Source organism: Mytilus edulis, chromosome 10, assembly GCF_963676685.1.
Source record: "Mytilus edulis chromosome 10, xbMytEdul2.2, whole genome shotgun sequence".
NCBI classification, from domain to species: domain Eukaryota; kingdom Metazoa; phylum Mollusca; class Bivalvia; order Mytilida; family Mytilidae; genus Mytilus; species Mytilus edulis.
The window spans coordinates 45,950,991-45,974,692 of NC_092353.1; the positions used below are offsets into that span (position 1 = coordinate 45,950,991).

Genomic DNA, 23,702 nt, shown 5'->3' on the forward strand with positions numbered 1-23,702 from the left:
ACCTTAATGATCTGCCATTATATTTTTGTTATACTATTTAAAATGAATTTAGTGAATGGAAACCAATTTCGGGACGTACTGACGGCCAAGGGTAAAACTTAATGCCCCCTCCACTACGGCACCTTGTAAATTGATCTGGTTCATACTAAATTCATTATAATTGATGGGGTACCAACTTTTATAGTTTTTGTTGGTAGTAGAGGTGGCAATCACGAAAAGAAATTTTAAACAAAATGCAAATTTTCTATAGGCTATAATGTTTATAAATCGCAGACTTTGGCAAAACCACAAAATTAAATAGATGTATACGTACATGTATCCATGAAAATTCACCTTCCTCTCGATCCACAAAAATTTGGTACCCTTAACAAATAAATAAATCTGCAGTATTTGTTCTATTGGTATTTTTAAATATCTGACAGAAAAAAGTCATGTAAATTTTTTTTCAAGTCCAGCTTGGTTCATGTTGAAAAAAACAATGATAACAGAATCATCGACATTTTAACCTATCTATTAAAGAAATGAATGTACAAAAAAAACTACTACCCAGTACATGTATGTAGAACTTTATGTTACATGGACCTCACCATGCGTTGTTCTTTGCTGTTAAAAATGTACATCTATTTTCTCAAAGAAGTGGAATTAGTTCTCGTTATCCTTTCTACATATTACAGGAGCAATTTAAAACAAGGAGTGAAAATTCCCCCTTTTTTATACAATGTTCCCATAATCAAAATTTTGCATTCAAGTTTGTAAGACAAATAATGAACAAATATTGATCAATCTTTAGATTTTGTTTAATAAATTATGAACTTACCACTTGCTTCGGAGAAAATCAGCTGATATTAATATGAACATGCGATTTTCACATTGTACATTGTAAAATCATAAAAAGCTTATATTAGTAGATGAGAAATCAAAATAATGAGTAAATTTGATCATAATTTACATTGGTCATGACATATTTTTATCTACATTTAATATATATTTGGACATAAAATATAATAAAGATTCTCTGACTTAATAAATGGAGATAAAGCTCATATTTCAATAACAGCTCCAACTTTTACGAATGTCAAGTGTTAACGTCTATAGAAATTGGTTGTGTGGGTAGGAAATCATCTAAGTATAATCTCTTACAAAGGTTCCCACCTAACTAAAACTTTCTTTTTATCTTGTAGATCTATATACATGTAGGTGATAATAATCTAAAGAACTTTGAATAGAACTGAACATTTTAAAGATAAAGTTAAAACACATTAGTCCCTTCCTACCAGATTTTATACAACCAATTTTAAGAAAGAATCTGTGTTCAAGTAAAAAATTCCCAAAACACACATTGTGACACACATTCTTTGGGTAGAACACTGGTAATCTTGATGGAATGATTTTATTCAAACCTTGGTTATCCACTTGGCAAAAAACAGTTTCAACTTTACATTGAACAGTGTTTGACAATATTTATTTTTCAAGGCCCAATACATGTATAATTTTAATTTCCACCAATTCTTCATCTGTCTAAGGTATGGGACAATGCCCCCACCTCCTTTTCTGGGAAAATTTTGGTTGATTTTAAAGGGAATCATTGAAGCATGATTGGAGCAGGCCTTTCTTAGGCAGTCAGTGGGCCCCCACTTGTGAAAAATTCTGGATCCTCCACTGGGGACATGTTAACAATCTTTTAACTTCTTAATAATTTTCTGGTGGTTGCTGGTCATGGGGGTCTTAAGCCTCGAGTATGGGTGATTATTGATTCAAGCGCCCTGACAGGGTAAAACAGCACCAGCCTTCATAATTACATGTAGGAGTTTAGAGGCTCTCCTCAAGTTAGCTAAATTTATAAGTAAATGCAAAGATATCAGATCCCATATAGAATAACATGACAGAGTATATTAATAAGGATCCCATATATAGTCAGGCCCAGAGTGTCACTGAAGAACTTACATTATATAAACCTGGCAAGGCTAATATTCATAAAACAATAACATGCTCTTGTCCAGCTGATGTAAAGAAAGGTTACTGACTGGACATTAAACATCCTTAAATGTCAATAACACCTCCTTTAAATCTCATTATAAAGTTTCATCAAAAGTAGGAGTTAAGTTATTTGGTCATGTAAAGAAAGTGGTCAAATATATCATTATGAATTCACAGTGGCGGATCTAGAGGGGGGATAGAAGTTGGAAAGATGGAAACCCCTCTTTTTTTTTTACACAATCAATGCATTGGAATGGGGACATATTGTTGGACCCCTCCCCCTCTATCTAGGTTGGGACCCTCCTATTAATAATGGCAGGATCTTACTTCTCCTCCTGCTCCTCAACAGTATTTATATAAAACTCTTGACTACTAAATAGTTTGCTTCCCTGTTTATACAGCAAAAAATACAATAATGATACATTGTATCAATCTAATATTAGATTCCAATATTCAATAAGCTGGTACTAAAAAGTTTGTACTTATAACATTATTCCCCTGTCATTCAACAGACATCAGGCTACCAGAGAGAGAATAAATCGTGACAATATCCAGGAAACGTGATACCAGAATTATAATCATAATTATCAAAGTAAACAATAAGAGTAACACTAATTGAATTTTTGAACAATCCTATACATCAGATTCTCCTCCTTAGAGTTCTATTAAAATCACGAAACAAAAGCTAAGCATGACTTTATGCATTCTATTTCCAGAGATTATTTTATTTGTGGTTTTCTACTTTAAAATCATTTTATAATGATCTATCATTAGTACAGGCTTTTTTTAAGTTAGGATTATTCTTTTAGAAAGAACTATCTTTCGTTATAATCAAAATAATTTGATTCAATAAGTTTATTGTATATACATGATGATGTAGTGGTCACACCCATCATGTCGACTGTAAAATTTACAATGGATCAAAAGGTCATTACCCTTTTTATTTTGAGGACAAATAGTTAGAAAATAATCACAACACTATATATATATCCAACAGACAAAGAAAAGAAAAGAAAAAAACATAACATTAGATTGACCACAGTCTTATAAGGGGGTGTGGGGGCAGGTGTTTTTAAGCTCAGGATTTTGGGATTGATCCTTTCGGGATGCAGGAATTCTTTTTTCGAATTTCTGTTTCTGGATGTCAGAATTTTAATTCTTTAAATTCGGGACCTCAAAAAATTTATTTTTTAAGTCTGGGATTTCGGGATCCCTCTGACCCCCTCTTATAATAATTTCAATCCAATTACACACTACAACAGTTTATTTAAAGAAAGGAAAGTTGAAAGCAACTCATTTTTTCATTTACAAGGATTTTAGAAAACTTGAATAGCCAGAGAAAAGTACTTTTAGATTCCAAACCTTGTCAATCTAAATCTGTAACAGATAGCTACAGACCATGGCATCATCCACAAACTTAAACTTTTTATTATATATTAAGTTTAAGTGAGTTGTATTGAGGACATTTCATATCCCAAATAATCCTGAAGGTCATACCCCAAATAATGCTTAAGTTCAATGAGTTGTGATCCCCTTTGTTTTATGATCTATATGTGTTTTAGTTAAACAAATATATGCTCTAGAAAAAAAACCCTGATTACCCTTTTATTTCACCTGACAATTATCAGCCTTCAGGCTATCTCATTTTTATTTTCTGTTTATTTCAAAGATGGAAGAGGAAGGAATACATGTATGTAGCTTATTTTTTTCATTTTTAAATGTATTTTTCATTGCTTGATTTAGTATACAACTTCTTTTATCATTTCATATAAAATACAAATATTTGGTATGATTTCTAATGAGACAACTTATATATAATCCAACAGTAAACCTGTTTTGTATGTACTTTTACTTAATTTAATTCAATTCAATTGGACCTTACAATCACAGTTAAGCATTGAGTGTACATGTATGTTGTTTGTTTCCCAAAATATTTTATTTTTCATTTGGAAAACAAGAAATAAAATCTAGAGACAACACTGTGCATTGTTATGTTGATTGATACATGTATATATATGTCTTTTGGCTATATTTACTTCAGGTTGCTGTTGTCTGACTGGTATATATATATATTTGTTTATCAATTCAAAATACTACTGGAGAATTCTGTCTATCATTAATTGTAATGTTTAATCAAATTAAGCATACTAGACTTAGCAAAATTAGTAGTGGCCTTAAAGACTTTTTGGCAGTTGATAGAGATGTCACGCTCTTCATCAAGACAAATTAGAAGAAGCTACATGCATATGTATAAAAGAAGCTACAAATCAAATTTGAGACTGGCTGCCCCTGATTGATTTTTTATTATGTTTCTTGGACACATGAAAATATCAATAAATCTGTATTTTTCTGCTTTTGTAATGGATACAGATTTTGTCTTTGGTATATTGTTACTAATTAGATATAAGAAGATGTGGTATGAATGCCAATGAGACAACTCTCCATCCAAGTCACAATTTGTAAAAAAAAAAAAACATTATAGGTGAAAGTAAGGTCTTAAATACTGAGCCTTGGCTCACACCGAAAAGTAAGTTATAAAGGGCCCCAAAATATAACTACTTAAGGTAAAACATGCACATTGCACAGAAAGATAAACAAACACAATAGGAAAGGAGCAGAGAACAATGTATGTATTGCTGTGCTTCATTTCAAAGTAAAAGTTATATAATTAAGCCTTCAACATGAGGCAAAAACTCTGAGCTATTAACTGCAAGTTTATAAAACCAAAGTGAAGAGCTGCACACACTTAGTTGCTCTAAATAAAAATATTTTCCTTATGTATTATAGTTAACATATAAGAGGTTGAAGATATTTTCAGTTTCACTCTTGTTGATAAAGTATTCAAATAACACCCCCTAACACTTAAAGAATTACTTACATTGTAACTTATATAAAAAAAAAAAACAGCAATTCTCTCTGAATGCTAGTCTTGTTTGTTGTTATCAACAGACCATAAACGTCCAGAAAATAGAAATTGATTGTCAAATAGACAACTATACTTTTTTATATCCATAAACAATTTTAGAAGAAGACAAGTAAAACCAAAAGCTATATCGTAGCAAAGGGGGGTTGGATCGAGGGTTTGAAAACAAATAAGCACTGTTAAAGTTGACTTATGTTTGAATTGTAACTGTTAAAGTTGAGCATGATTGCTCCGCGAGTCAATGTCACCCCCCTTGATAATTCCTGGCTACAGACAGCTTTTGCCATTGAGGGAATTCTACATGTATTTATTTTTAAAAAGCAAAATCATTCAATATTTGTCCTTAGAACGAAATTTATCTAGTATGTAAATGTACTGTTAAAATCTTTTATTTTTTATGCATTTTATTTTCCTTTAATATTCACAAAATTTCACATGGTTACAGTATCCAATGTTATAAATAAATGCTGTAAATATAATTACAACTTTAAATTTAATTGCCATAGGCACGTATTAAAATAAAATGGTTTAAATATTTTAAATTCTACCTTAGGTCACAAATTATGACAAATTTCATGAGTGTGATCAATAAAGTCTCCACACAACACACTCCCTGTCTATTTAAAATTTGAATGTAAACAACAGGATGTACAGTGACATGTATGGCCCGTCAATAACAACATTTCACCTGTTCATTAATTTTTCTTTCTAATTTTGCAATTAACTTATTAAAATGACCTAAATATCCCAACCAAGTCACTAGGAAATTATGAAATTTAAATAGCTTTTTTTCTGCATTAACAGCTGATATTTAAATTTAACTTACAATGACCATCAAGGTAAAATCAACAGGGTATGATGTTCACTTCCTATTTTTATCCTTCCTTGTTTACATTGGAGTCAATTAAGGGGAAGTAATTCTAATTTCCTTCCATAATTAATGGGAGACAACTCATCATTTTATAAACCAGATTGGTGAATATGACATTACATCTTTTTTATTTCCAAGTGTGTCTACTATTCTACTTCGTTATGTTACATACATTAATTCATTTAAAATAAAATCATATCTTAACCATTAATCAATTACCAAATAACAAATTAATTTCAATTCAAAATTTTATATAAATTGTTTCTTTAACATGTTTAAATCCAGAGGTAAATTGTTTTATGAATATTTACAAGAGTATAACTCTCCATGGAAACTTCTGAAATCATTAATAAAGGTGACTTGAAATTATTTATATGCCAAAAAAACGATTAATACAATTAAAATGGTCAATTTAGAATAAAAAAACAGGGGAAAAATTTTTTCAAGTTTCAGAGCCAAGCTTGATGATTCGTGATTTTCCCTCTTAAATATCACAACTTAACAACCTTTTGGTCTTTAAAACAACTAAGTACTATATTCCTTATTCTCCATGTTGACAAATATTACACGTTCATTTAGAAATGTATGCAATATGAAGATGTAACCCTTTTGTGTACTAGACCAACACACTGCATGAGTGTAGGCACAAATAGTGAGTCCAAAGGAAATACAATTGGTAACCCTACTCTGACACATTTTTCTGATTTTGAGTAGACCAGCTTTTTACCTCTTTGAAAGAATTGTAGTTGAAAAGAACAAAGATGAATAATTAATTGAACCAATTTAAATTGGTTTAGTCACGTTTCTCCAACATTTGATAATTAGACTAAAACATCGTCAGGGATTAGGGGGTCCTCATAAGAACTGGCATCGTGATAATTACCTGTAATTCACCTATATTAGGTATTAACTAAAATATTGTAAAAAGGGATATTGTTAAAAAATATTTATATCAAAACATTAACAAACCATATATTTTTGGTCGAGTATAACCCGAAACGGTTACGTAATTATTTTCATCCGTATTTGATTTACAAAATTAAAAAGGTTATTCAACAAAAAAATTCCATAAATAATCAAGGGAAATTCTAATCAAACTGATTTCATGGTCTCTTGTGAATAATTGTCTCATTGGCAATCATACCACATCTTCTTTTGAATGTATGATTGTTAACTTCTGTTTCATTTGGTCTCTTGTAGAGAGTTGTCTCATAGTCTATCATACCATGCACATCTTTTTTTTTATATCAAATAAAAAAATACATCACTGTGTTAGACTATATGGATTTTTACAATTTTGGGAGACCATTAAAATATATATATCTTTAAAAGATATATACCTTTTTAACAATATTTTGGTCAAGAACAGGTGAATTACAGGTAGATATCAAGATCCAGTCCTTAATAGGACCCCATAATCCTTAATGTTGTTTTAGTCTAATTACCAAATGTTGGAGAAACGTGACCACACCTTTAAATTTTATTAAAAAAAATATTTGAATGATTTTTTAAAACACCTTAATTTTCAATGTTAAAATTAGTTTAAATACTAGATAGAACACAAAATTTACAATTTGTATGCAAGAAAATGCTTCTTTAATGCAAAGAATATGCAATAAAACATAAATTACAAATAATTTCTGTATTCCTCTGCATAGTAAGGGATTTAATATAATAATATTTTTACTATGAACAGCCAGTGATAACATTTGGCAGAGAAATTTTGGTTTCTATAAAATTAACATCTAGCTAAATTTAAAACTATTACATGTAATAGAATTGATCTCTTGCACAAAATCTGATAAAATCATGCATGGTTTTAGTTGAATAAACCTGATTAAGATAATTCTATTCATTGTAAACTATTTTTCTCTGGTTTATATGTTAATTCCATCATTGATCAATCTAGTATGCTGAATCCTTTTCTTTATACCAGAAATATAATGTATATTGTTAATAATAGCTAGATGAAAATCTTCATGAAACATACTGAAAATCTGTTCATTTTTGCAATCTCTCAAATCATAACAAAATTATTTGTTACATGTTCATGTCTTGGATAAATTTTACCATTTTGAGAGTCATCTTCAAGTAAATGAGAGTGATCTCCCTTTGCCCACAAAACAACACATTGCAAGTTTTCATATAATTTCATCACTGTCTCTCTTCATAATCAGTTTTAATATCTTTACAGCTTATATTTAACATTTTCTGATTATTAGTCCTTGTAGCATCAATGAACTAAACAACTGAAATTGAGGGCAGTGGTGTTCCAGCTCTGTACAATCTTACAAAGGATGTCTGTATGATACCATCACCAATATTTACCAGTTTTTATTAATGTGGATTGATATACTGGATCAGTCGGTGTTAATTTAACATAAACTATATATCAGAGAATTACAATTATAAAGTTTCAAATCAAAATACAAAATGTAAATGACCAAGAATTTTGGCAACATGTTTTTTTTTAACACTGAAGTGCAATGACAAGCTACAGGTATAATGAACAATTTAAAAAAAAATGTTCCCAAATTGGGTTTTTTGCAGAATTATTTATAGAATATTCTACATACTGATCCAAGCTTCAGGTCATATATAGAAATTTTTACTCTAAGAAAAAACACTGAAGAGCAATGATAAGCTTCTTGTATATGAACGATATAAATTTTGTGCTTTTGCAGAATTATTTATAGAATATTTTATTATGCTGATCCAAGCTAGGTTAGATATAGATAAATCTGTGAGATTGTTACAACAATTGATATTTATTTTCTATTACAATGATTTATTTAACAATGATTAATTTCAGACAGATGGATTTATGAATGAATAACATCTAGCAGAATCTTTTCAATCATATTCAGGACAGAAACATGTTTTACACGATAAGATTATTAATCATACTTTGTAACTGAGCATAATTTTTTATGTGATTGCTAAGTACAAGGTTACAGGTTGCAAAAGACATGACAGTCAACCCAGACCTAGTGACACTTTAGACAGTAGCTAGAATTATTTTTTTCTTTTACTACTAAATGCCAGATCATGCTTGTGAAAAAAAGTCTTGGCTTAATAAGCCTGCCAAGGATCAAACCCTGAAGTTGAACCATTCATCTTGAATTGGTTAATTTGTGGCTGCTAAAAGCCTGTTGTCAGATATTTCATATATATTCATGATGTTGTCATGTTAATATGTGAACATACATGTACCCTGCTTTGAATTAGACCAATGTGTACTGAGTCTGATTTTCAATGTTCTAGCTTAACTTTATAGTCCTTTAAAGAACACATTGTCATTGTTGACCAATTGATCAGACAAACCGTCACAAATGATTCAGACTCTGATCCAATCAGTGTAAATCCTAAATGCTTGCAGAAATAAAAGCATCAAATGATCAAGTCTATGATTTGACATTAGTCCTCAGGACACCACACATTGGCGGATCCAGGGGGGGGGGGGGTCCGGGGGTTGGAACGGTCCTTTTTTTTTTGACGATCAATGCATTTGAATGGGAACCCCCTTTTTTAAATGGCTGGATCTGCCACTGCCACAATCAAAGCAATAATTATTGACTACTAGTACACATGGGTGGTTACACTACCTTTAGGTTTAGTGTTTACACTGTTCAAGTTTTTCGTAACGTTCAATGTTTTTTCTTTAATTTAGCTCATAAAAAATGATTAAATCAGTGTAAAATATGCTATTCTTTGTATATTCAAACCCATGGTTTTAAAGACCCCCATCTCCCTAACTATAAATAACCCAAGACATAATTCAACAACTTATTACCCTACTAACTCAGACAGTTCAACCAGTTGACCAGACCTGAGAGCCTCATGAGTGACTGTTTTGAAATTTCAGCTGTTTTTTTGGTCAATGGTAATATAAAAGCTGATATTTTCCAACAAATAATATATACAGTATATATTTAAATATATATGTTACCAGACCTGATTGTTAATTAGGAGAAGTTATTGATTTGAGGTATGTTCGTTACAAAGTACTAATTAGCTATCTTACTTTCTCCGTTCATGGAAGATCACCTAATTCCTATACCAATATTTAATTATATCTCTCTATCCTATATCAAAATGATAGATGAATATGGCCTTTAGGAAATGAAGTTTAATTAGATCTTAGACTTGAGAAATTATGACAGTATGATGAAATATGATATTCAATCTGACAGCTACCAAGATTATGGTCATATGGATTTTTCTGGGTTTTTTGTGTGATCCTCTTATTTTAAGAATTTAGCAATTTTTCCTAAAGAGAATTTTGAGAAAACTGTTTGATTTTTTAGTGACTGCTAGCAAATAATTTTAGAATATTAGCAAGATAATAATGATAACAATTGCCTACTCATACTTTTTAAATGGAAGTGTAAACATTATTTATTAATGAAAAAAAGATACAAAATGTAATATGTTTATTGAAAGAAAAACAATTGTACTTATAGGTCAAAAGTGACTCTCTGGCTGGACAAAAATGTAAACTATGCACAAAATTAGTAGATCATTACTGAGGGGGGGGCTCACTAGGGATAATAATCTCTGTGGAAAATGATATGTGCCAATTCTTATATACAACTGCACACATACCAGGGGCGGATGCAGGAATTTTCGAAAGGGGGGGTGCTAACCCAGGGCAAAGGGGGGGTGCAGGGGGGGTGCAAAACATATCTCCCGATACAAATGCATTGATCAGCAAAAATAAAGGGGAGGTGCGCACCCCCGGAACCCCCCCCTGGATCCGCCACTGCATAATACTATGGAACTACAATAAGTGGTTGACCCATTAAAATTACCTAGTCACAAACTAAAAAGTAAAAACACAAAAATACCGAACTCCGAGGAAAATTCAAAAGGAAAATCCAAAATCAAAAGGCAAAATCAAAAGTCCAAACACATCAAACGAATGGATAACAACTGTCATATTCCTGACTTGGTACAGGCATTTTCTAATGTAGAAAATGGTGGATTGAACCTGGTTTTATAGCTAGCTAAACCTCTCACTTGTATGACAGTCGCATCAAATTCCATTACATTGTCAACGATGTATGAACAAAACAAACATACTCAAAGAGTAAAAATGTCAAAAATAGGGGTACAGCAGTCATTATTGTGTTATCATCTTAATATCACTATAAAAACAACAAATGTAACGAAGAATCACAAAAAGGCATACATCAAAATTAACATACTCATTTTGCTTTTCTTGTACCACTTAATTTATGTATATAAAGTCTACCCGTCAAGGAAAGAAGGTTTTCATTTCATTGTTGCCACTGCTCCTTGAATCAATAGGTTTCCCTTTTTTACCTTCTCTTTTTACAAAAAATAAACAACCAGGCTGTCCCTTAGATACAGAGTGAAGTGATTCATGATGGCACGAGTTAAAGAGGATGAAAATAGTACCCTCATGAACCATAATTTCTGAATAATAGTCCCAATTCTTATTATCTATTCTTCCATTAAAGATAGGCCCGTAGCCGGAAATCCCCCTCCCCCCATGATATCACTGCTATAACATAACACAAATACAAATAGTTAAAGAGTTTAAAATCGCTATATTTGATTTATAAATTATATTTATGATTTTTACAAACAGGCACTTGTTTCTGTCAATGGGGGGTTTACTATCCACAGTGACACTCGTACAAAAATCACTTCATACGAGTGTGGATAGTAAAACCCCCATTAACAGAAACAAGTGCCTGTGATTTTATAGATAAATAAAGATTGTACTTTTATGATTGCATCATAAAAACAGCTAAGTTTAACATCTTAATTTTGTTCAAATTCATCTTTTTTTCATCAAAATGAAAGAGGGACTTCCAAAGTTCAAACTTTATTTACATTTGAATTGTGTATCTTATAACTTAACTTTGTATTTAACTTAACGTTCGACTCAAACCAAACAAAAACATATTTTGTACTCACATCTGACAAAACAATCCCAACCACTGCATACTTCCAGAACTAAATAAAAATGCTGATAACTTGCATGTAATAAAACGTAATTATAGTTACAAAAACATGCCTTCCACTTCCCTTGTGTATATTTTAATTCTTCTTTAGAGCTGACTTTTTGTTAAAAATGTTATTAATTACATTTTCATGTGAGAGATAAGTAAACTTGTTTGTGTAAAAGTTATTAATTGATAGAATTGAAAATACAGGTGAGGTGTTATATTCCTGAGATAAATGATGTTTAGTAATAACTTAAGTGGAATATCAAATAATTTCTTGTGAATTTCTATGGAAACCAAATCAATATAGTTTAAAAATTTATTCTTTCTAATATTCAGGTTGGTAAAAACTAATTCATAAAAAAATTTTGTTCTTCCTATTGTAAGGGACAATCTTTCGGAATCCCCCCTTTTTTCTACAATCAATGCATTTGAATGGGGACATATTTTCAACTTTTGTAGAGTTGAAAATAATTTCGCTATTGATTATTGAATGTGAGAAATTTTCTAATAACAGTTAGGATAAATCTGATGAATTATAATAAGCAGCCTCCTATCAAAAACAGGAGTACAGTCATAAAACTTTCAAGTACTCAGACAAGTTTAGAAATCAACCAATGCACATTATGCTGCATTCGATAAATGCATGATGTCATAATATATAGACTAATATTTTGAGTTTCTGTTCATGAATTGGTTATGGTACACCATTTAACTTGAGGTAAATTGGCATACCATAAATGATGCCATTAAACAATGGAATATCACTGACAGTATATATATATTCATTGATAAAAGGGGGTTCAAAATTCATTAAAAAAAGGGTGGGTTCCAACCATATGTCCCCATTCAAAAAAGGAGGGATTCCCAACGATTGGAAACCCCCCTCCTGGATCTGCTACAGACATAAAATTAAGCATAAATGCTGCAAATAGAATGGATAGGGAAAAAAGAATGTGAAAGTAGTCTATGAACAGATATTAATGGTGTTCATGATATAAGAAGAAACAATCAAATTCCATTTTATTATCAAGAAAAAAAATGAATGGTTCAAAAACAAATAACATTTGCATGCATGTTATTGTGTTGAAGTCATGTATAATGTGAATCTATTGTCCAATATGACGCAATATCCAAGGCAGTTTTAATAATTCATCTAACATGAAATTGAAAATGAAGCCCTGTCTGGAATTTCCTATTACTTTCGATCCTTTTACCTGCAGCTAACTTATAACTAATAAAAACAGAATGTGTGAGTGTTAAAGTCATGTCATCTTTACATGCATTTAAAGATGTACACATAAAGTCACTTTACCACAACATCTTTAACATTCAATGAAATTGTTGACACAGAGATATGTCTCGCCTTTTGTAATAGTAACAGAATAATAAAGATATTGATTCCAAAACATGTGAACCTTCAGACTTTTATAATAGTAATAGAATAATAAAGATTCTATAACATGTGAACCTTCAGACTTTTGTAATAGTAATAGAATAATAAAGATTCTATAACATGTGAACCTTCAAAGACAATAAACCATAAATAAAGTTGCAGGGCCAAATATCCTGGTCCTCCATGGAAATGACAAATGCTTAAAATGCTAATAAAACTGCACACCAAATACTATTGACCTATCATAAATGGGTTCCCTTTAAACTAAACTCAACAACAGGGTCAAAATAAAATTTCAAGATTTTTAAGAAAAATTCCGGCTGTGAGCAATTTTTTGATATTGAAAATACACATAAAGATCTTACTTAAAGTACCAAATATAGAACTTTCAACTTTCAACTTTCAACTTGATTTGATCACTCAGACACAATACATATGTGCAACAAAAGGAATACAATATTTACATATATTCAAACAATACAAAACAATGGTGGGTATAACAAAGGAAAAAACATAAAAAACATAAAAAATATATTTTTAAACAATCATTTTACAAAATGTTCTTAAGTTTTCTTATAAGGAGAATAATTTTGTTCGTAATGTTAAAATAATTATTGTACTAAAGTTCCGTTTCATTTGCCTCTTTCCAGATATATATTAGAGCTGTCATATAACTTACACGTCCAGACATTAACAGAAATATACAGCACAATTATCACAAATATGCTTGGTTTTCCTGTTTGAATGGTATTACATGTCTAGTAGTTTTGGAGTCCTTTATAAATAAGCTCGTTGTTCAGTGTGAACCAAGGTTCCGTGTTGAAGGCCGTACATTGACCTATAATGGTTTACTTTTATAAATTGTTATTTGGATGGAGAGTTGTGTCATTGGCACTCATACCACGTACATCTTCCTATATCTATTCATTCACTCTGATTGATCTTTTTCAAATTACTTTATTTTCAAAAATAAAAATCAATTTTGCAAAACCTTTTGGATTTTTGGGTAAATTATACTTTTAAAATGCTTTTCAAGTTTATACTTTATTTTGTTTTTTAACATTTTTGATTGGTGCTTTGACACACTGTGCAAGCCTCGCGCCAGACCAGAGTGAATTCAGAAATTCCCTTTAACTGACACTGCTATAATGTTTTTGGTTATTGAGATACAGTGGGCTCATTTTACAAAGTAATGATTTGATTTATATCTGTATTGATTCTAACTCAATCCTATATCAAATATGGTAACTTGGCAAACTAAGCTCTGATAAATGAAATCTATATATAAATTCCAGTCATACAATATCTCCACCTGTGTAACCCTATCAACCAATTTTCATGGATTTCATGGTGAATTAGGAACCATGAATTACAATTACAGAGTACAAATTTTCAATAAACATGTATGCAGACAGACTAAGGCAGAATCACAAAATCTACATTGTAATATCCACAGAAATGCAAGTTTTCTCTAATCTACAAAATTTGGTACCCAAGAAAAACCAGATGCTCTACAGGGCACAGCTTTATACGACCACAGAGGTCAAACCCTGAACCATTGGGGTTAGTATCATGACACGACATTCAAGCTGGATACAGCTCTGATTGTGATTAAATAATTAACACAGCATATGTTTCTGACACAGAATGAATGTAGTCTAATAAACTTAATTTTTTTTTTGCTTTTGAGCAATTCACAGATATGCTGTTGAATATTAATCCTCTCCAAAAAAATATTTGAAGAAATTTTCTTTTTATTTTCTGAAATCTGAAATGAGAAAAATTGCCCCAATATCTTCAATTTTTCCGTTTGTAAACCCTAGAATGGTAATCAAAGTGCTTGTAATCACTGAATGGTTAAGAATGCTTTAATTTATCAGTTGGTAGTAAAGTGAATATTGCATTGTATATTGTATATAGGATTGATTTAAGTTGATTCAACTTAACTATTCTGGACAAAGAAAGATAACTCCAATTTTCAAAGAAGATTTAACAAAGCATTGGTTTTAGGTGATTCAACAACCATTCTGGACAAAGAAAGATAACTCCAATTTATTGTCTTGAAACTACAAAAATGCTTGTTTTTGGTCCCTTTTTGTCCCTTTATTCATAGACTGTTTGTCTCATATAACCCACAAAATATATCCCGACCTTCTACTTATGGTATTAAACATTGTGGTACAATTTCAGAACAATTGAAATACTTATACACAACTTTTTGTACTGACACAAGATAAATGCTTGTTTTAGGCCCCTAATTCCTAAACCTTAGGGACCATAACCCCCAAAATCAATCCCAAGCTTCCTTTTGTGGTTATATAAACATTGTGTTAAAATTTTATTGATTTCTATTTACTTATACTATTACTAAAGGAATTATCTAAAAAACCATCCGCCTTCGGACAATGCTGACGACAACGACTTGATACCAATATATGAATGCAAAATTTTTTGAGGTCGCATAAAAATGAATCCATAATATTTCAAATTTTATTTATGAAAAAAACTTTTGTCAATTGTGTTTTAGACATTATTTCATATGAATAAAAGGAGATATGTAGGGATTTATATATTCAGACAGAAACCCAATGACAATAATAAAAAAAAAAAAAAAGTCTGCAGTAATAACTTTAGGCAATTAACACAAAGTTATAGGGACAGCATAAAGTAGCAGGCATATTTTTTTTACTGTTTTTATTCTAGTTAGACAATATGAATTTAATTTCAAGCTAAAGAATCCATGAATTCAGTTGTTTTTTATCTTAAAGTTGAATATAATATTCACATTTCAATATCTGCTGTTAAAAAATAAATGTTTTTAAAAACTACAAAAGTTGTTTAGCATTTTACATCGAACACCAGAATAAATTAATGTTATCAATTAATCAGAATTCTAAATGGAATTACAATGTATCAATTAAGCCATCAGTTTCCAATCATTCCCGTAACCTTCAACTGAATAAATATTAATTTTACTTGATCTTCATTTGAAATCTGTTTTGTAAATTTTAATTAAATCTAACGGGCATTTTATTACATACTTTAGCAATCTTATAATTATTCTATAAATGGGTTTGCTAATAGCAAATCAATAACTGGTTAATGCTAGAAATGAAATCCAGTCATTTTTGCATTAAAATCAGATATCAATCAGTTCAATTGCTTGCATTGACCTTTAAGTTTACATGTAGAATAGGGCGTAATTTTCTATAACATAACCTTTTGCTAAAACTGAATGTTTTACCCTTTCTTCAAAAAGGTTTTCAGTCAAGTCATTTCAAAGCAGAGTTTTACAAATCATTCAACCAGATTTAAGCATACTCAAGTTTTGATACCTAAGCTTATTGACTTCATTAAAATCACTTCTAGTTGGGAGTATATATATATAATTCATGATGAAAATCACACTGAGAGGGTGGACAGGGGGTCCCTTATAATTTCCACTGCCCAATCTCAAACTACCACCTCCTTCCTTAAGAGACTTACTCCCAGAAGAAAAAAAGAATAAGTATATAGTAGCTCTTGCAGCAATTGGTTTGTCTTATCTGAAAACAAAGAGGAATTGCAAAAGACAGTACCTAAATTTTTTTCAAGATTATCATTATCAGGTCAATAACCTAGTAGATTTAGTGATGATGAAAATACTTTAGTTTACCATAGACTTTAAGAAATGGGGACAAATCAGGCATCAGACAGAAGATATTTATTCTACCTTAAACTAGCAATTACATTCCAATTAATTGATAAAATTGAGAATGGAAATGGGGAATGTGTCAAAGAGACAACACTCGACCAAGAAGCAGAAAACAGCCGAAGGCCACCAAATGGGTCTCAAATACAGCGAGAAAGTCCCATACCCAGAATCATGCTTCAGCTATTTTTGAATCTGCTTAAATCATCATTCCTATATTTGGCATAATAGTTTCAAAAACAATAAAAATTGACCTATCAGAATCAAAAATTGCTTTATGTATTACCCATTCTTTTTAAGTTGGCAAATGTGTAATTCGATATTGAGAACTTACAGGGGTGGATCTAGCCATTTTCGAAAGGAGAGGTTCCAACCTTGCGTCCCCATTCAAATGCATTGGTTGTCAAAATTGGGGGTGTTCCAATCTCGGAACTGTCCCCCAGAATCCTCCACAGACTTATTAACCTTTACCATTATTCTTTTGAATTTCCAATATTTGGTTTTGAGAACGGCAGACAAGATATTAATCTTCCAACTGTGCATCTGGTGCGTAAAATTGAATTCAATATCTTGTAATTTTCCATTAACTAAGAAATTTCATTAATTAAGAACAGTCTCCTGTGGAACGTAATGCAAATCATAGTCATTTTCTTCATTCTGGATTTATTATATGGGAACATCCTTATCCTTATAGGACAAAAACTTGGCTCAACTTGAAAACTTGCTTATATCTATCACTTATTTTATTTAAAGCTAATTTCGTAATGCTGGTGAGGCTTACTTGCTCTGTTTATACAAACCTTAATTCAAGCTTTGTAATTTACATTGACATCTTCAAACAATATATATAGGCATATTTTAACCTGTATATAATATACATTCTGTATTTAAATTTGATTGGACGTTAACGGTTATCCTAAATACAATTATATATATATACAATATACAAACAAAGCAAGCAAGCTAACCAAAGTTTTGCTTTACATACAGTGGGAAGTTAGCTGTAATAAAGTGAAATATGTGATTGATAAACGAATGAGTTTTTCAAAAGACATAATAGTGAATTTAAATGTATATGTTCTGATATTGTTACTATTGTTTTTGACTCATTGCAAATTAAACGGTTAGAGTTGAGAAGTATTCTTCTTGGACAAATTTTAAGTTTGATCTTATATGTATACTTTTGTTATAACTGATCAGGAACATTATCAATGGTTAAAAGTTTCATATCAGAATTATTTTTTTTTGTCTTTAGGGTTAAATTGGTTTAACTGTAGATCTTTGAACAGCTCTGTTAAATTCATTGAAATTATTTTTTTTCTCTTTGCAGTTTCAAGGTTTGAAATTAGGTTGATAGACAAGCCACTTTTTGTCATTAAAGACTGTATGTTGAACCTAAGATATCTCTAAGTATTTTGTTCCATTAGGCAGCAGCAGCTGTATCATAGACATATATACACTGTAAAAGCAGACATTTTCGTGGAGGATTTAATTTCGTTTTATTTCGTGGAGAGATTATATCAACGAAATCAAAACCTCCACGAAAATTAAACCTACGTATATGATTACTGCCATTTACTGGAAACCACGAAATTAAATCCCTATGAAATATTATAAGACAAAACCATGAAATTTTAACCCCACAAAAATTAAAGTTTCTATAGTATATATACATGTTATACAGTTTACCCCATGCATCCCTCCTTTAACTCCTAAGAATGATTTAAAATTCTCAATACTAAACACAAACAAGAATGTGTCCAAAGTACATGGATGCCCCACTCGCACTATCCTTTTTCATGTTCCACTGACCGTGAAATTGGGTAATAATATAATTTGGCATTAAAATTAGAAAGATTATACAATAGAGAAAATATGTAATAAGTTTCAAGTTGATTGGACTTCAATTTCATCAAAAACTACCTTGACCAAAAACTTTAACCTGAAACTCGCACTTTCATTTTCTATGTTCAGTGAACCGTGAAATTGGGGTCAAATGTCTAATTTAAAATTTAGAAAGATTATATCATAGGCAACAAGTGTTCTAAGTTTCAAGTTGATTGGACTTCAGCTTCATCAAAAACTACCTTGACCAAAAAATCTTTAACCTGAACGGACGCAGACGAACGGACGGACGAACGAACGGAATGACGAACGAACAAACAACTAGGTGGGGCATAAAAATAGTTAATAAATATATACTCTGATCTGCAATACATAATACAAATTGACATTAGAATATTCTGCAATTAACATTAGAATATATATATTCTGCATTTTTTTTCAATAAGGAAGTAACAACCTGTGAATGACCCTATAATTCCCATGATGCCATATACCGTTCATCAATATCATCTGACTATTATCCGACTTAATTTGACGTTTTAATATTTCATGATATTCTAGTCGTGGTGGGTGTACTTATATGAAAGATGAAAATGAATAACATGCAAATCATATCAAAACTCGGCAATTACTGCTGCTTTAATCCTTTGTATACATTTATAATTTTGAAATAATAGTTTCTATAAGTAGTCTGGTCAAGATATCCCTAAGGTACTGTCAGTATAATATCGGTACATATCAGTGGGTGGGTATAATTATCTCGTAGATCTCTTTCTTTCTGTCTACGGAGTGTACAAGCTCTATAAATCTTGAAATTATTCTCAAATTGGTCCGTCTTTTTTTTTTTCTGACTGAATCTGAGGTTAATTGTGAAAAGTGTCTTCCTGTTTTTACCCGTTTCCTGTGTTATTTGCTATGTTAAATCCTTTTAACTGGACAGTGTCAATTTTGAAGGGTTTATTAGTGACCTTTTAAAAGTTCCTACATGTCCTGTATTGACACATCTGCACTCAGAGAATAATCTTAAAAGAAGGAATTATTTGAATCTGGAATAATTTTGAATTCTGGAAAATTGATGAGAAATTATGATGAAAACTAATCCAACTAAATAGGATTAGCCATGCGTACATGGGGGGTGTAGTTAGTTCATACTGAAATGATAATGAAAGTAAAATTAACCTTAGCCACATGTGCATGGCTAACTCTATTTAGTTGGGTTAGTTTTCATCATACATTTATAATCAATTTTCCAGAATTCAAAATTATTCCAGATTCAAATAATTCCATGTTTTAAATAATGTTTTCAAAAAAATAATTTGAAAGCACTTGTTGATTAACAGTTGCAGACTGCTGCGAGTCAGTGGTGTCTCTACTTGCAAGGACAACTTATTACCTGAGTAACTGACATTTCGAAGTACAAATGTATCTGAATATATATATACAGTTCATGAAATCTTTTAACTGTTCGACACTTCACAGCACAAAAGTCATTACAAGGAATGCCACCCTTTCACAACACAATTATTAAGCTCAGGCAACAAGATATATAAATATATTTTTTTTTTTACATAGTGAAACAAAATATGAAAACTCGATTGGAGGGCTTGCAATTGAAGGGGTTAAAACTTACACAATTTTCATTTAATTTACATGTACTACTGTATGTATCATCATCAAGTCTAATTAGGTACTCTGCTTCAGAGGCACTTTTGAAATTCTTTAGCAATTACTATTTTATAATCAGAAAATCCAGAATATGACCATAGTTGTAATCAATGATCAAGGCACCACAAACATTACCATCTTACCAAAGACTTATCATTGGATTGGTTTAAGGCTAATTTGAGGCTTCAAACAACAAATCAAAGACTCAAAATATCTTTTAGAAATATTATACCCTTTACCAGTCAATACTGACGACTTTTGAAGATATTTCATTGGAAAGATTTTACTTCTTATGAAATTGGACAACCAACTACATTTTCTGATTTTCTGACGTGAGTGTTTGAAGGCAATATGATATATATTTAACAGCAACTAAAAGAAAACAACTGTTACTTCTCATAATGGCCATTGTGCAGCGCATCCACTAATGATAATTATCATTTTAATTCCTGATGCTCACTTGAAAATCTTTAGTGCTAGACTTTTTAGAACACTAAAACGCAATGAAATGATCACTTTCCTTGATTGCATCACATAACGTGACTTGTCCAAATCAACAGATACCTGTTGTTCAATAAGAGATTGAAATCCATTGGTTTTACAGTTAATTTTCTACTGCATGTAGAGCAAGACTTTGGTTAGCTTGCGTGCTTTAATGTTTGTATATTGTACTTATAATTATATTAGGATAATTCTATTGAATTTAAATATAAATATAGTTTAACTATGCCTACCGGTATATATATTGTTTACAGATGTCAATCTTAATTACAATTAATTATAAAGCTTGAATAAACATTTATACAAACAAAGCAAGCAAGCCAACCAAAGTTTTACTCTACAAGCATTGGGAAATTAGCTGTAAATTCTTATTCAATCATCATATTGCAAAGCTATGTTTCAACTTCTTTCATCTCAGTATATTTTTCAAAATGAGTTATTGCCTAATTTGACATATTGTCAATGATGCTCTTTTCACTTAATCTCTCACAAATGCTAAAAATAAATGTTGCAGTCAAAATTCGAAAACATAAGTCAATTTTCACTAATTGCATGCAAAAAACGTCTAAATTGTGATTTATTACATAATCTAAATGCCATGCATTTAAACATAGTTTGCTTTCTGTGTTTGTTTGCCTCTTGAAGCTATTTCAGATATAAGTGTTCATAGACTTGATCATATTTTGAACAATATTACCCCTGCTGTTGGGAACACTCAGCTTTCTGGGGAGCGCTTATATTTAAAAAATGTAATTGTATCAGAACAATTTGCCCAATTTTTTTAAACCATCTGCAAAATAAATTTGTCAGTTAAACTGTTGACAACCTGATCCACAGATTGCTGCTCACATCAGTGGCAGATCCAGAAATTTTATTAGGAGAGGGCCCACTCACTGCCTAAGAGGAGGCCCGCTCCATTCATGATGGTATTTTAAACAAGATGTTGTTTCTCAGCTATATATATAATTTTAAAGAAAGGCGACACATCCCTGAGATAAGATGTAGACGAGAAACAACCTCTAGTTTGTATGACCATTGATAATGGCTGATTTCTTATTCAAACCAATGACATATAGGACCATGAGTGAAAAAAAAACAATATCAAGAACGAATGACATGGAACTTTTATCACAAAAAAAAATCGGAGGAAAATTAAAAAAAATAGAAATTAAGCTATGTACACCAGAGTATTGCATTTCTTTTTATAATTTTCAGACAGTACATGTATTACTTTTTAGAATGTTTAAATTTCTCCATTTTCAGACAGTACATGTATTACTTTTTAGAATGTGTATTTGTTTAAATTTCTCCAGATTCATATATAGCACATGAAATTTCAGCTAACAAACTGTCAGAGGAAATAATTTTACAATCTTTGGTTTTTGGGGATTTTTTTTTTGCTTAATATACATATTGATAACAGTTATTGATTGCCAATGAAACATTTACTGTCCATCTAACTAGGAAACAAACACAAAAGTCATTTTCCTTTTGTTTTTCTGTGTTGACAATCTGTACAGGTTTACACAAGATCAAGTTTCCTGTACTATTTATAACTTTGTTGTAGGAAATCTTATCTGAAGTACAGTGAATGATATTAAGCCTGTAGGCCTGCATGAATTCATATCAGAAGGTTCAGGTTAAGGTCTTGCAGATCATGTTTGCCATCAGTCGCTGTCAGCAATCTTTGATTAAACATTATTTGTTATATTGAATTGTTTGAACTTGTGTTTTTGTTATCTATAAATGTATTAATAATATAAGGATTCAAAGGTAATTCCAAGGTTATTCCAAAAAGGGGTATATCCATTAAACCTGAAAAAAACCAAAATCATGAGTCTATAATAACTAAAAGAATGACTGAAAAACAAATGTCATAATCCTGACTTGATACCTCAGATACAGTTAATTTCGGACGAAACTGGTGGGAAAACCTGATAAACTAGCTAGCCTATCTTTCCGTTTGCATAACAGTGGTCTTTGAGATAGTTACTATAGAATTCAGTGCCGTTTCTGTACTGATTTTTAATGCAAGATATTTTAAGTAACAGTTTTTACTAGTCCACTTCTTAATATCAAAAGTGTATGGAATGTGATTTTCAAAAAACCTAGTAAATCGCATAGTTAAGTGAAGAATAAAACTAGATATTATCTCATTGATTATCTAATTGTTGTTTGCTGTATGGCCAATACCAGTGGCAAATCAAAGGGGAGGGTTCTGGGGGATGGAACACCCCTTTTGTTTTTGACAATCAATGCATTTGAATGGGGACATATACCAGTACTTTGAACACCCCTTTCTCCTTGGTTGAAAACACACACACACCCTTTATAAAATAGATGGATTGGCCCCTGAATATTATCATGAAAAAAAGAATTTGATCCCATATGGACATCCAATGATGAGAAGACTAAAAGTTCAAAACTCAAAGTGAATACAAGTGTAACTTCTGTATCACTGATATATACAATTTTCTAGAAAAAAAGTCTTTCCATTTTACAGAACTTATTATACTCACAAATTTATAGAATTATAGATCCCTCAACGTCCATCTTTGAAATAAACATATAGAAATGTGACTTCAATGACACATTCTACCAATTGCTACCACAAAAGAATACTAACAACAGATCCTTAAGCATGTGGAGGAAGTTACTTGTCATATTGAAGCTTCTATTTTATCAGGAAATTAATTGGATGAGATAATCAGACTCAGATAGCGCAGGGCTATTGTTGAAGTCATACAGATAAAAGCAAAATGAAATAAACAAGTTTTAATGCAAGTTTAGTGTTACCATCAAACAGGAAAAACAGGAAATTAAAATATTAAGTAATATATTCCATTACAACTCTTCTT

General features: G+C 30.9%; 2 protein-coding genes across 27 annotated transcripts in view; one reads left to right on the plus strand and one right to left on the minus strand.

Annotated features, from left to right (window-relative positions):
- The window catches only part of LOC139491293 (diacylglycerol kinase zeta-like), a 203,098-nt gene that overhangs the window by 132,748 nt on the left and 46,648 nt on the right, over positions 1-23,702 (minus strand). For 8 of the 25 annotated variants that reach the window (XM_071278901.1, XM_071278885.1, XM_071278900.1 and 5 more), the window contains exon 1: positions 5,727-5,806. The exons of 15 other annotated variants lie outside the window; for them this stretch is intronic. Coding sequence is in view for 1 of the 10 variants with exons in the window: in XM_071278876.1 (XP_071134977.1) it covers positions 3,340-3,386 (47 nt within the window). In the remaining 9 variants the exon portion in view is untranslated. Of the gene's footprint in view, positions 1-3,339; positions 3,457-5,726; positions 5,813-23,702 lie in introns of those variants that run through there. 2 more of the 25 variants (XM_071278898.1, XM_071278876.1) reach the window with 2 other exon arrangements.
- Positions 1-23,702, plus strand: part of LOC139491297 (glutamate [NMDA] receptor subunit 1-like) — a 137,157-nt gene that overhangs the window by 11,842 nt on the left and 101,613 nt on the right. The window lies entirely within an intron of this gene.